The 15,205-nt window shown below is 46.9% G+C and overlaps 1 protein-coding gene across 2 annotated transcripts in view; it reads right to left on the bottom strand.

Moving 5' to 3' along the window:
- The window catches only part of LOC142398564 (uncharacterized), a 29,013-nt gene extending 22,477 nt beyond the window's left edge, over window positions 1-6,536 (bottom strand). The window contains exon 1 of one of the 2 annotated variants that reach the window (XM_075482613.1): window positions 6,019-6,517. In XM_075482613.1, the coding sequence (XP_075338728.1) occupies window positions 6,019-6,166 (148 nt within the window). In that variant the 5' untranslated portion in view covers window positions 6,167-6,517. Of the gene's footprint in view, window positions 1-6,018 lie in introns of both variants that reach the window. The other variant, XM_075482614.1, reaches the window with a different exon arrangement.
- Window positions 6,537-15,205: the final 8,669 nt, after the last annotated feature.

Below are 15,205 nucleotides of genomic sequence, written 5' to 3' on the forward strand. Positions count from 1 at the left end.
ACCTGGCCTGAGAGTGTTACATATGGCTACACATCCATCAAACTCTGCGTCTTCGCTGTCAGGTTCTGGCTCACCGTTTTCTGGTCGTCGGGAAAGAGCATCAGCAGCAGTATTACACCGGCCAGGGCGATACTTCACATCGAAATCGAACACGGCCAGCTGAGCGACCCACCGCTGTTGGATGGCTCCTAAACTAGCCGTGGAGAGGTGGCACAGGGGGTTATTATCGGTGATGATTGTGAACTTTGACCCCAAAAGATAACTCCTGAATTTCTCGGTGACAGCCCATTTTAAGGCCAGGAGCTCAAGCTTCATGCTACTATAATTTTGATCATTCTTTTCTGCTCCTCTTAGCCTCCTACTGGCATAGGCTATGACTGTCTTCCTCCCGCCCTGTTCCTGATACAGTACCGCCCCCAAACCCAGGTTGCTGGCGTCTGTCTCTAATATAAAAGGAAGAGTGAAATCTGCATAGCCTAGTGTGGGAGCACTAGTTAGCTTTCCTTTCAAATGCTCAAAAGCTCGTAGACACTCTGGTGTCCAAGACGACCTGAACAGCTGATTAGCCCTGACCTGGCTGCTTTCCTTGACACATACAGTTACAACATCATGAAGAGGCCCTGCAATCTGTGAAAACCCCTCTATGAACCTCCTATAGTAACTGCAAAACCCCAAAAATGATCTGAGCTCCTTTACACTGCTAGGGACGGGCCACAGCTTCACTGCACTTATCTTTTCTGGATCTGTGTCTATACCTTGGGCGGAGACCTGGTGGCCAAGGAACCTAACCTCAGATTGGAGGAAATGGCACTTCTCCACTTTAACTTTTAGACCCGTCTCTTTCAACCTCTTCAGAACGGTCTCCAGTCTCACTAAGTGCTCCTGGAATGTTGGAGAAAACACCAACAAGTCATCCAGATAAATCAACACAATTTGGAAAGCTAAATCACTCATTGTGGCCTGCATCAAACGCTGAAACGTTGCAGGGGCGTTTGATAGCCCAAAGGGCATCCGAAGGTACTCATACAGTCCAAATGGTGTTGTGAACGCTGTTTTGTTCCTGTCTTTCTCTTGCATCACGACCTGGTGATATCCGCTTGCGAGATCGATGGTTGAGAAGAAAGCCGCACCACTCAGGGCATCCAGACTCTCGTCGATGCGTGGAAGAGGGAAGGCATCACGCCTTGTCTTTGAGTTCAGCCTCCGATAATCTACACAGAGCCGCAAACTTCCATCAGGCTTGCGCACGAGGACGATTGGTGAAGCATAAGAGCTTGAACTCTCCTGAATCACTCCCTTTTTCAACAGCGCAGAGATGTGCTCTTTAACCTCCTTGTACTGATTAGGTGGTATGCGGCGGTATGGCTGGGATACTGGTGTGTCATCCACCAGGGGGATTTCATGCCTCACTCGATCAGTTTGTCCCAGATCCTCATCACTGGCTGCAAACACATCTGCGAATTTCATCAACACTGCTCCTAACTCTGCCTGCTGTTCTGGCGTGCCACCTAAGTGTAAGCGGTCAAGTAAAGTCTGTGTGTCACTACTAGATCCCTGATCATCTTTCCGGTTAATGACCACTTCCTCATGATTAGCAGAGATACGGTTAAACTTAACCTCATAGGGGTCACCCTCAACACACTGACACGGGCTGAGAATACCAAGCCTAGTCTTTGGAGAGAGCCAGACATCTTCTGGCGAAAAGTTGACTACTTGGACTGGAAAAATGTGATTGTTGGAGGAGATCACTGTAGGAACAACTATCAACCCACCAGGAAGTGGAACGCTCCCTGGCTCAAACAACATGATGCCCCCACCCTCTGTCTGCATTTTAGGGCCCCTTGCATGAACGGTGGTAACGGATGAAGCAGGGACATGTACTTTGTGTTTATCAGCTACACGAGCCATAGACATCTTCTCAATGGGTTCTGCCTTTTGCACTCGATTGAAGGCCTCTCTCCAAACAGAGTCCAGCTCACACCGAAGAGTGGTGTCTACTTCTGAGAGCATTAACTGTCTGCACCGTTTAGCAATGTTCATTCCAATGATGCCTGGTAGAGACGAGTTTGGTTCATTTGTGTCATCATCTTTGATTACGAGGAAACCACACTCTGGGATGGTGAGCCCCATCACCTGTATGTCCAACTCAACATAGCCTAAGTATGGCAGTGGTAACTTGTTTGCAGCTGTCAGTTTAAGCCATTTAGCAGTGCAGTGCATGTCGTCTTCGTCTCCATGGAGGTATTTTGTGAAAAAGCTTTCCGTCAAAATGCTAACATTACTTCCTGTGTCTAATAAGCACCTAAGAGGGACACCATCTATCTGGATGTCTACCTCTGGGCACTCACCTACAGCATTTTTTAAGAAACGCTCTTTGGTCAAGGTGTCTGGTGAGCCTTCTGACTTGCCTCGCATTGTCCGGCTCATAGCAATGGAGGGCTCTCGTTTCCCTGTACTGCAGGAGGAGGTGTAACAGACTTGCTTCCTGGTGTACGTGGTGTAGTGCACTGTCTAGCAATGTGCCCCACCCCTTCACAGCGCAAACAGATTGGTTGACCCTCACTAGTGTACTTGGGCTGAACTTTAGGTCTGCTACTCTTAGGACCACCTCCTGAACTGACAGTCTGTGTTGTGAGCTCACGAACTGCATTGGTAAGTTCCCCAATCGCTTTTCCTTGCTGAGCAATTATCTTAACTACTTCCTGCAGAGTCATTTTTAAGTCAGTTGGTGAGTCAGTGGTCCGGTTCGCCTTTTCTGTCACTTCATTGGGGCTGGCACCAACTAGATTTCTACTCCTTGCTACGTTTGAGCTCCGAGGACGGTCTTCCAGGGCCCACATGATCGCTTCTTCACGTACATCAAACAGAGTAGACCTAGGCTTCTCTCTAACGAGCCTGCGAAGTTCGCGGCGGAGGGCAGAGTCGCGCACGCCTTCAATGAACTGGTCTCTAAGTGCTAGCTGCGCGTCAGCTACTGCATCAGGGGACTGTTGGAGAGCGGTGTTAAGCAGCCGTGAGAGAGCATGTGAATAATCTCTAAGGTCCTCTCCGTCTAACTGTCTACGGGCATAGAAAGCATGCAACAGTTGTGGGGTACTGCGCTTCTCCCTAAAGGCTTCTCTCAGACAGGTATATACATCACCGGGTTGCCAATCCCATCCCCTCATGCACAGTTTGACTTCCTCCAAGGCTGAACCCCTTAACAGTGAGAGGATAAAATCTACTTGATCCTCGGTGCGTAGACCCCTCGCTCTCATTGTCCTCTCCACCTCTTCTATAAACTCATCGACAGTGTAAACATCTTTCCCAGGTTCACCACTAAATGGTACAATGTGTTTTTCTCTTGGGATGTAAACAATGGACCTTGCCTGAACATTACCCAAATCAGCAATACTGGACATAACATTATCATGTTTCTTACTCAGTTCTTGGATCTGTGATTGCAGCTGTACCAAACGGTTACCTTCATCCTCATATCTAGAAGTAGCAGGGCCATACTCGTCATCGCTGAGCTCCGCTCCTGGAGCTGCCGCTCCCCCATCTTCTGCTGACATTTTGGAAAGTCTCTTATAGTGTCTTTATTGCAGGAAAAAGACACAGTCAGTAACCAGTTCACCGTCCCTCAGTCCCACAGTCCCACAGTCTCACGGACAGAGACACCAGACGATCAGCTCCTCCAAGCGGCCCACAGCAGTGATGCAGACACTCCACTCGTCCAGGAACTCCAACAACGCGTCCTGTGCAGCCACTTCCAAGACACCACGCGCTGCTCCAGTCTTCACCACCACTGTTGTCTTTTACTCCCTATAACTTCTATCTGACTGTGATCTCAAAATTAAACAGGGGAATCCCACTTCTGACACCAATTTGTGTGACCAGACCATAGGAGAAATGGACACAACAAAATAAATTTGTGGGTTTGCTTATTCCCAGACTGTACTTTATTTGAAAAGGCACAGCATTAACTTTGTAATTCTGAGTGGAATATCACAGTTACCAGAAAACCAAAACAAAAATAATTTCCTACTATCTCTCTTGTGTAGGCTAGCTTCAGTTTTGTGAACATTAATCCGGTAATACAGACAACAGTAGTGGCTATCTCTATCTGTAAACAGAAAATAAACACACAAAAATTGACTGAATAAAATACACATTTCTAGCCACTCTGGATACCATCCTTTTAAAATAAACACCATTACAGTAACTCAAATGCATATATAAATATATATAAACAAGGTACATTTTTTTTATCATCTTCTAACTAAAAAGAATTCACTCACTCCTCACTTGGAGTCTAAGAGCCTCACGTCACGCTCGACGCTGCTCAAACTCGGCTCCTTCTCCCCTCTGCGAGGCACACCAACACAACATATTACAGTTTCATAAAATAAACAAAATCTGATGACCTAGCGGTGCTAATCATTGTTTGAACTGCATATTAATAGCGACTTACGCTGTCCCGACGCCATAACAGGTGGGCTCTCGGCACGGAGGAAACTATGGAAAACACTCTGAACCAGTCCTCGGCAACAAACAAACAGGTACACTCTCCAGTCCCGAATGTCAACCTGTGAGCTCACAAAGTCTCTCCACCATAGATTGCAGAAACTAATCTTGCGGTTGTACTCACTTTTCTCTGAGTTATTCGCACAGGTAACATGCACGTGTTAACGCCATTATCTGCTCAGTTTCTCCAATTCGCGGTACTCGCGTCTTTTGTTCTTTTGCAACTCTCGCAGGAGTTTCCCCATACGCAGCTCTTAAAGTGACAGGACACTTAATAAAACACACCACAGAGACAGAAAACACCATCACCCCTGTTCACCTGGCTACACATACAAACAGAAGCGTTTGAGCTTTAATAAGTTGCCTCATATCGTCTGTCAGAATTGAACTTACTGACTAAAATATGCTCAAAATCTCCTTCAAACATGGTTTCATATTCAGTTATTTTCACTTCTTTTTTAGCTTCTTTTCCAAAACAATATTCAGTCTGAAAAAGATGAACATCTGAGCGAGTAACTGTTTCATGGACTTATTTTGAGTCGAACTGATTTAAAACACAGAAGCACACAGATAGAAAACTAATATTTAACATCAAATCTCCTGTAATAAATATCAACCCAACAGAATCACTGAGACGATCAATAACTAAATCTCTGTGACATCACTAACAGTTAAGTTCAGTTGTTCCTGAGATTTAAACAAATACAACTGAACTGTACAAACAGGTGCAACTTTAATCCCAAATGTGACAGAAAACATGTCGAACTTTAACTGGAGCGTTCTGCTTTAATGTTAAAGTCAAATACGGCCTTTAAGTCAGACTTCATATTCGCCTCCAACTACTTTGTAAAACAGATTTTCTCCTTTACTATTTAGATTTATATCAGAAAGGAAAAGAAGACCAAGTGAGTTTGAGCCGTTATATGTCCACCAATGTTTTCTCTGAAGGTTCATTAACAGCTGTTTACTCCAGTTCCATTATTGATCAGTTTTCATCCACTTTAAACCTGTTTAAATAATAAATTAAAATTTATTTTAAATTTCAAATTTTTCATGTTCATATCTAAAAATATAACAAATGGAACATTTCAAAATCATTCATTAATTATCTTCTAATGATTTGACATGAAATATTTTTCAGAAACATTTTCAAACTGAATCTTTTCTTCAAAAAACAACAGATTACTTCTAAATGTCAAATCACTTTTCTGTTTGAATCTCATCCTGTTTTTGAACAACAGATGTGACAGAATCCCTGAGACCATCAAATCCTAAATCTTTGGAACATCACTAATATTTGCAGAAATAAAGAATAAGTTTAGCTGTTCAGTGAGATTTCAACATGTTTTCAGAAATGATTGAGCTTTTCTTCTGGAACAATGGCTGCAGGATGAATTCTCTGCTAATGATGAACAAACTAACATGTAGAGCCTGAAGCAGCAGAAACTGACTTTAAACACATTTGAACTTCTACAATAAAACAACTGAAGGAAAAGAAATGTTTGTTCTTACCTGTTACAAACAGTTTAGTTCCAGACTCAGAGACAAAGATGTAGTAGCCGTAGCCTCCTCCACACAGTGAGTGAGACTGATACAAAAACCTGTCTGCTGCTGAATGTGGCAGCTGAGCTGAACAGCCCAAATGAGGAAGCAGTATCATATTTCAGCTCCATGATGTGTTTCTCTAATGTTCAGATCAACATGAGCGTCTCTTCTGCTCTCTTCTTTCAGCCTGGTGTTATTCTGAAATGTTCTTCCTTCTGCTCTGTGTGTGCATGTAAGCGCCTCTGCAGCAGCAACAGAAAGCAGCTGCAACAGGGGCACAGATTCTGCCTCAACTTCTCAATATGTCTGACAGACACTGAGGCAAAAAATGGGAAGTGATCCATGTGATTTGGAGCTGGCCGCCAGCAAGACCCCAGCAGCAGGGAAAAGAAGTCCTTTAGAAGTCTGGACCGCTTCCAACAAAATAAACACACAAGACGAGACACCGCCACCACACGGAGTCTCAGTTCCTGGAAGAAATAAACAAAAACAGCCTGAATAAAACAGTGGCCATTCCATCCATCCATCCATCCATTATCTTCCGCTTCTCCGGGGATCGGGTCGCGGGGGCAGCAGCTTGAGCAGAGAGACCCAGACGTCCCTGTTCCCGGCCACTTCCTCCAGCTCTTCTGGGGGGACCCCGAGGCGTTCCCAGGCCAGCCGAGAGACATAGTCTCTCCAACGTGTCCTGGGTCTTACCCGGGGTCTCCTCCCAGTGGGACGGGCCCGGAACACCTCACCAGGGAGGCGTCCAGGAGGCAGGAGACCAGATGCCCGAGCCACCTCATCTGACTCCTCTCGATGCGGAGGAGCAGCGGTTCTACTCTTAGCCCCTCCCGGATGACCGAGCTTCTCACCCTATCTCTAAGGGAGAGCCCAGACACCCTGCGGAGGAAACTCATTTCGGCCGCTTGTATTCGCGATCTCGTTCTTTCGGTCACTACCCACAGCTCGTGACCATAGGTGAGGGTAGGAACATAGATTGACCGGTAAATCGAGAGCTTCGCCTTCTGGCTCAGCTCCTTCTTCACCACGACGGGCCGGTGCAGAGCCCGCATCACTGCAGACGCCGCACCGATCCGCCTATCAATCTCCTGCTCCATTCGCCCCTCACTCGTGAACAAGACCCCGAGATACTTGAACTCCTCCACTTGGGGAAGGATCTCATTCCCGACCCGGAGAGAGCATTCCACCCTTTTCCGGTCGAAGACCATGGTCTCAGATTTGGAGGTGCTGATTCTCATCCCAGCCGCTTCACACTCGGCTGCGAACCGCTCCAGTGAGAGCTGAAGGTCACGGCCCGACGACGCCAACAGAACCAAATCGTCCGCAAAAAGCAGAGACCCGATTCTGAGGTCGCCAAACCGGACCCCCTCAACGCCCTGGCTGCGCCTAGAAATTCTGTCCATAAAAATTATGAACAGAATCGGTGACAAAGGGCAGCCCTGACGGAGTCCAACCCTCACAGGAAACATGTCCGACTTACTGCCGGCAATGCGGACCAAACTCTGACACCGGTCATACAGAGACCGAACAGCCCATATCAAGGAATCCGGCACTCCATACTCCCGGAGCACCCCCCACAAGAGTCCCCGAGGGACACGGTCGAACGCCTTCTCCAAGTCCACAAAACACATGTAGACCGGTTGGGCGAACTCCCATGCTCCCTCCAGGATCCTGCCGAGGGTATAGAGCCGGTCCACTGTTCCACGGTCAGGACGAAAACCACACTGCACCTCCTGAATCCGAGATTCGACTATCCGGCGGATCCTCCTCTCCAGTACCTCCGAATAGACCTTACCAGGGAGGCTGAGGAGTGTGATCCCCCTATAGTTGGAACACACCCTCCGGTCCCCCTTTTTAAAGAGGGGGACCACCACCCCGATCTGCCAGTTCAGAGGTACTGCCCCCGATGTCCACGCGATGCTGCAGAGGCGTGTCAACCAAGACAGCCCCACAACATCCAGAGCCTTGAGGAACTCAGGACGGACCTCATCCACCCCCGGGGCCTTGCCACCGAGGAGTTCTTTGACCACCTCGGCAACCTCAGCCCCAGAAATGGGAGGCCCCACGTCCGAGCTCCCCAACTCTGCTTCCTCATCGGAAGGCGTGTCGGTAGGATTGAGGAGGCCCTCGAAGTATTCCCCCCACCGACTCACGACGTCCCTAGTTGAGGTCAGCAGAGCCCCGCCCTCACCATACACGGTGTTGACGGTGCACCGCTTCCCCCCCCTGAGCCGCCGGATGGTGGACCAGAAACTCCTCGAGGCCATCCGGAAGTCATTCTCCATGGCCTCCCCGAACTCCTCCCAAGCCCGAGTTTTTGCTCCATGATGTGTTTCTCTAATGTTCAGATCAACATGATCTGAACATCTCTAATGTTGATCTACTACGGTAGACAACAAAGTATATTCTACATGATTTTTTATGTTGTAGAGTTGTGAATTTATTTTATCAATGGAGAAATTGAGCAGCCTTGCTTTGTTGTCTACAGTAGTAGATCAACCCTCATCTTGCATTGAAGCTCCCAGATCAAGGAAGTGACTTCGACGCAGCTTTAGCAGCAGAGAAGCTATTAGACTTGTGTTAATAATAATAAACTCCTGGACTATGTACAAACTTCAAAATGCATCGTTTTGTGAGTACAGACCATATTTGTACTACTGTAAAAGTTTGGTGTCATGGCATGTCATTTTAGTGTGGTAATTTTGGAGATACTGCCAGGGTCCGTTAGCGCTTGTACTAAGCTATTCGGGATAACTCAGCTGATGTTCAGCCAAGATCGAAAAAACTTCGGGTGGGCTACTTGGCTGGATGTCACGGTTCAAATGACCCTAGGGTGAATCTACTCCGAACTATCACTTTAAGGAAACACCGTGCACAGTACTGGATCAACCTTTTTCAAACACTGAAGGATTCAGATCATTTCACCGGTGACTTCTTGGATAAGCAGCTGCTTCTTTTTACCTGTTTAAACAGCAGTGAGGTGTGTATGTGTGTATTTAAAGGAGAGAAAATACTGTATGATCAGGATCTGCTTTTGGATACAGAATATATCGTTGACAACACGTCTCTTTGCTCGCCTTTCAGGAAGAACTCCAAAATGTTGCTCACTGATGGAACACCCACATCATTCAGAGCAGAAAGACGTTTGCTGCTCATGGCCGACCCTACATGATGTATACCCTTCTACAGCTTTGTGGTGGACAAGATCATCTGAAACAAAAGGGAATGTCTTCAGAGAGGACCGTACACATGTGATGAGACAGTGTTCTCATTGTCATCTCATATTATTATTCGGGTGTTCTGATGAGGGCAGATGAGGAACAGGTGTGATGGCAGGAGCAATCCAGACTCCATCCAAGAGTCCCAGGAAACCAGAGGGGTATTCCACCAAAGTAGCTAAAGAAAGACAGACTGTAGAGGGAAAGCCTCGCTTAAACTAACACCATCTCCCAATTAAGCCTCAAGTCGTTCCACGAAGCCAGTTTTGCTGCATCTCGGTGAGGCTAATCCAAGCGAGGGTTACATAGCCTGGCTAAGTGCGAGTGCACAAGGAACGTAAAGGCTGATTCATACTCGGCGCAACCTCGCTCATACTAGCTGGTCGCAAATGGCGCAAACGGTCACGTGACCCAAAATTCCGCCACGCCCCCCTTCGCAAGCTAGAAAATCGTCGCGCACACAACTTTTTTTCTGACTTCGCGCGCGCTCAACCGGAAACAGCTGACCAAGAGAAAGGAAACATGAACACTGCAGAGACCGCGGTGACCGAGAGGGTGCGCCTCTACAAACATCTGTACGACACGTCTATGAAGTTACACTGGGACAACACGGCAGTTGTCAGCTCTGAGATACATTCAGTTCTAACCCCAGAGTAAATTCATTCCGCATCAGATGTGCCAGCCTCTGCTGACGTGACACCACAGGTGGCATTGTGTATGCTCTTCTTCGTCCGGTTCTTCAGCTTGTTTCCTCAACAGTGACGCCCGCTGGTCTGGAGAGAACTGCAAATGTGACGCATACTCGGCGCAAACTACGCTTATGAGCTGAAGGAACTGTGAAGGGGCTGGCGCTTTCAATGACGTCATTAATGGTTCTCGAGCCAGAACAGTTGCGCGTTTGCGCCGAGTATGAATCGGCCTTAAGAAGCCCTGACGAGTGGATGTTGGCTAAACGGAGATGGCAGAAAAAGAGAGCAAGACAAGAGCTGTTATTTTTTCGGCAGCTGAACAAATAATGCTTATGGAGCTGTATGAGGATTTTAAAAGTGTCATCACCAGAAATGGTAATACAGCTGTGATCAATAAAGCAAAGAAACGGCATGGCTAACAACTGCAGACAAACTAAATGCGTAAATTATGAAAGTTTCATACCATTGTCAATTGTTAGACATTTATTTTACTGTCCTCATGTATTTATGCTCTCCTCTTTGTGTTATAATGTGTTTACATAAAGCATGCTGAATTGTCTCTGTATGAGATGTACAGCACACATATACTGGCCCTGCTCAGTTTATTAATAACCCAATAATCGACACGCATCATCATACTTTGTGACTATATTATCGTGAGTGTGTGACCCACATATTAATTCTTCACTGTTACATCTCAGCAGGAGCAATCTTAACAGCCAAAAGCGTACCTGGCAGCAGGTGAAGGTAAAGTACAGAAACATATTTCAGAGTGGTAAGTAGCCTTTGAAGAAATGTGTTTGCCCAATAACGAGAGCACCAAACTAGATATGGAAGAAACTGAAAATAAAAAAGATCAAGTTAGAGATTATGAAACTGGAGAGGGATGTTAGTATAAATTCAGATAAAGGAGAAGGTCGTGTTGTGAAGTGTTATTTAATTCTGTTTTCTCTCCACAGCTTGAGAAACATGTAATAATAACAAGGTGCGGAGCCCAGACGACCCAAAAGTCTGAGGGTGGGAGGGAGGGGCTCGAAGCCGGTCTGACGGGAGGCCAGACATCTGACGGGAGGCCAGACATCTGACGGGAGGCCAGACATCTGACGGGAGGCCAGACATCTGACGGCAGGCCAGACATCTGACGGGAGGCCAGACATCTGACGGGAGGCCAGACATCTGACGGCAGGCCAGACATCTGACGGCAGGCCAGACATCTGACGGGAGGCCAGACATCTGACGGGAGGCCAGACATCTGACGGGAGGCCAGACATCTGACGGCAGGCCAGACATCTGACGGGAGGCCAGACATCTGACGGCGTGGCTGCAGTGGCCGATCTGGCATGTGGCCAGAGTTCCGGCTTCGAGTGGCAGGAGGCGGTCTGGCAGGCGGCCAGACTTCCGACGAGGGGGGAGCCCCCCCCTTAAGGGATGGATCCCAGACATCCCCAAAGTCTGGGGGTGGGAGGGAGGGGCTCGGAACTGTGAGTCCATGGGCCGGGGCCCCATGGGCTCTGAGGCTAAGTTAGCCTCTGCGGCCTCTATGGCTGGGGCCAGCTCTGTGACTGCTGGGGCCAGCTCTGTGACTGCTGGGGCCAGCTCTGTGACTGCTGGGGCCAGCTCTGTGACTGCTGGGGCCAGCTCTGTGACTGCTGGGGCCAGCTCTGTGACTGCTGGGGCCAGCTCTGTGACTGCTGGGGCCAGCTCTGTGACTGCTGGGGCCAGCTCTGTGACTGCTGGGGCCAGCTCTGTGACTGCTGGGGCCACTTGGTCCTGGGGCTGTGAATCTGAGGAAGAGGAGCGGTACAGCGCTATTACCTCTTCTGGCTCCAAGGCGAAAACGTCCAGCGAGGCAGTGCGCTGCACAGTCCCGGCATGGATCCACGCGTCCTCCAGGTTGGCAGTCCACCACCGGAGCCCCCGCTTCTTTGATAGGAAAACCAGGAGCACACCAGCCACCCGCAGTCTCTCAAACGAGGAGGAGTCCCGCTCCAAACAGCGCCACAACTCGTCGTACAAGTCCCAGAACGCCGCGTCCATGGTTGGCCGGATCTTTCTGTCAGGGTGGGGTGGTGAAGGTAGGACACGGAAGCGGACTTATAAAAGGAAAACTGGATTTATTCACAAGAATCAAAAAAACAAAGTACAAACAAAAGGTGCGGCTGAGCCGGATTCAAAACACGTGACTATGAAAAACAAATAAAAAGACTTGGCATGGGATAAATAAATACTTAGCTTCAGGTGGGTGACGAAGAACATGGGTAGCACAGGTAACATGGGTAGGTAAGGTGGTAACGAAGGCAGGTAGGTAAGACAAGCAAAGATCCAGCAAACTGACAGACGAGACGGGAAACTAAATAGGGAACTGGGTGATTGTGAATGAGCTGATGGGGAAAACACAGGTGAAGTGAGTGAAGCTAATGAACAAGCATGGGAAGTGAGGGGAAAAACAATGGCAAGACTAAACTAAACATGGACTTAAAAAACTAAGTCTTGATTATCACCAAACTAAAAACATGGGGAGAAATCCCATGGGCGTGACACATTCGGCCTTCAATCAGTTACTGGCAGGTGAAAACTGATTGGAAACGGCAAAATGCATCCAAACATGGGAAGCAAATACTATGAAGGGCCCAGATCAGATAAAAAACAATGCAGTCAGGAGGATCGCTGCAAAAGTTCTCATATCTTTATTGAAAACCCACCAATAGCCTAAATCATATTCATTACAGTCTAATTTCCAAAGACACAAAGTCATCAGACATACCGAGCACAGAGACATGTTTATCACATATTGTCGTTACGTGATAAACGTCAAACCTTCGAAGCTATAATTAGGTCTACATTATAACGCAGTTCTGTGTATCTGCACAATCACTTTTTGGCACGACACCAGCATCTCACGGCGTGAATGGGAGAAGATGCAAATAAACGCCAGTAAGAACCACGATCTGTGTTTGTGTGTTGTGACGAGAGCTACAATCAGCGTCCTGATAAGCTGCTGCTAAAGGACAAAATCCTGATCTGAGATCAGTCCCAGATCTGTCTCTGAGAATGGAATAAAGTGAAATGATGTGGTGAAATCTGCTGGAAGCTGTTCAACAACAAGTGCTGCTGGAAGTGTTTTCATGAAGAGCTCATTAACATTTCACAGGAGGAACGGACTTTATTCCAGCAGCAGCTCAAAGCAGCAGATTCATATTTATCTGGACATGTGAATGAAAACATTCAGGATTAAATAAACCTCTTTAAAATGTCTCGCTTTTATTTATGCTGCATTGAAGTTTCATTTGGATCATTTTCCACTCCAAAGCTTTGAAATCTGCACAGTTTTTATCTTTGAACCTTCAGAAAAATTCTCTTAATAAGCAGAAAAAGTTGAATGAAAGTTGAAATAAGTAAAGACAGCAGTGAAGAAGAAACTCCCTCAGCTCAGTGTGTTTGGGACTCTGTCTGAGATGGAGGTGAAATATGTGAACCTGGGCTGTGGTTTACTGCTCTCTTCATGTCACAAACACTGTTTGACATCTGTTCATCTGAAGGTTTTTGTACAGGCTGCAGGGATCATTTCTCACTGTGGGCCTATCCTACAGCTGCAGTAGTAGGTGGCTGAATGATCGAGTTTAACTTTCTGTATCTGCAACTCACAGACGTTCTGTTTACACACAGTTGAGAAATCATTTTCCTGAGGATGACCAAAACCTTTATAAACACGACCATTAACTCTGTCTATAAAAATAATCTGTCCTAATGTTTCTGTTTCTTTCTTCTGGAACCAGTGAATATCATTATTAGAACACTGGTGAGTTTCACAGCTGAAGGAGACACTTTGACCAACTCTCCTGGTCAGCGTTAACTGGTCCTGACTCAGCTCTGCTGCCATGGCAACCAGCGCTGCAGAGACACAGACAGACAGACGAAGGTCAGTGGGACGGTGTTTGTTCCAGGTGGAGTTTGCTGGCTCCTGATTGGCTGGAAACACTCACCTGAACACAGACAGCACAGAGCAGCGGCTGGGAGGAAAAGCATTTTGTGCAGCGGTGTTTCCTCTGGTGAACCTGGGGAGAAGTGGCGCTCTGAGGCAGCTGAGGCCAAACAAGGACGAGCTGTGAGATCAGAGCAGGGCCACGTGCTTTCTGACAGCTCCTCAGAGCTCCCATCAGCCCCTGCTGTGGGCCCACAGATAAGACCGCTGCTGCTGACTGACAGCTCAGCCCAAGCTGCTGTGTGCTTTGTGGTCTGGATTTGAATCTGACAGCAGATGAAAAAAATGGGGTCACATGATGCAGAAAGACTAAAACACATTCATGTTCCCACAGACACATTCAGCTTGGTGGTGAATTTAGTAACACGCTGTGTTATCTGTTGTTCAACAGCTGGGATGGAAACACACAACTACAAATCCACACAGCTGCTCAGCTCTGATTGAACTCTTCAACGCGTTTGAGCTGAATTTCTATCGACTCGTTCTTTTCCCACCCGTCTTCTCACACGATGGATTTAGTTTGTCATGTTGTTCTTCATCATGTTTCCATCATGCAGACAAAGTGCTGTCAGAGTTCAGCTCTCAGACGGTTCACCTTCAGCTCCACCGACACACCTTCAGCTGGGAATTCATTTCAAACTCACATCTTTATCAGGGCTGCAATCTTTCATCGTTTCTGACACGATGACACAGTAATAACACTGAAATCATTGTGACAGTTCTGGATTAATTTAACAATGTAAATGGTTGCAGCTACATTTAACCACAAAGTTAACCACAGCAACGGCTTCCACAAGCAACTCTCTAACTTTGAATCACCTTTTATTTTAATAAATTTTTAAGGGAAATGAATAAAGAAATAGCCAACACGTTTCCATACAGCGGCTCATGAATTAACTCTCCACTTACATTTGATGAAGTGAAAATGATGGTTCTGCATATTAAAGAGCTGTAATTCTATTTGATAGACACAAAGCTTCATGTTTTCCTCTGGACGACAATATCAGGATGTGTTTGAACAAAAAGCACAAGCACAAAGATCTACAAAATGATTTATTTAGAAACACAACGTTGACAGTCTTTAACATCTTTAGTGTCTCCTCGGAAGCCTGAAACCAGAAAGTTGTTGCATCACAAAATACAGAAACGTGAAATGAAACATGTTCTTCGCGGATAAGGCGACATGGAACTGAGGCGTCGTTAGAAACAGGCAGTCACAAATGTGAATGACATGAAACTGATCACATTAGTGTCATCTT

Source organism: Odontesthes bonariensis, chromosome 14, assembly GCF_027942865.1.
Source record: "Odontesthes bonariensis isolate fOdoBon6 chromosome 14, fOdoBon6.hap1, whole genome shotgun sequence".
Lineage (NCBI taxonomy): Eukaryota > Metazoa > Chordata > Actinopteri > Atheriniformes > Atherinopsidae > Odontesthes > Odontesthes bonariensis.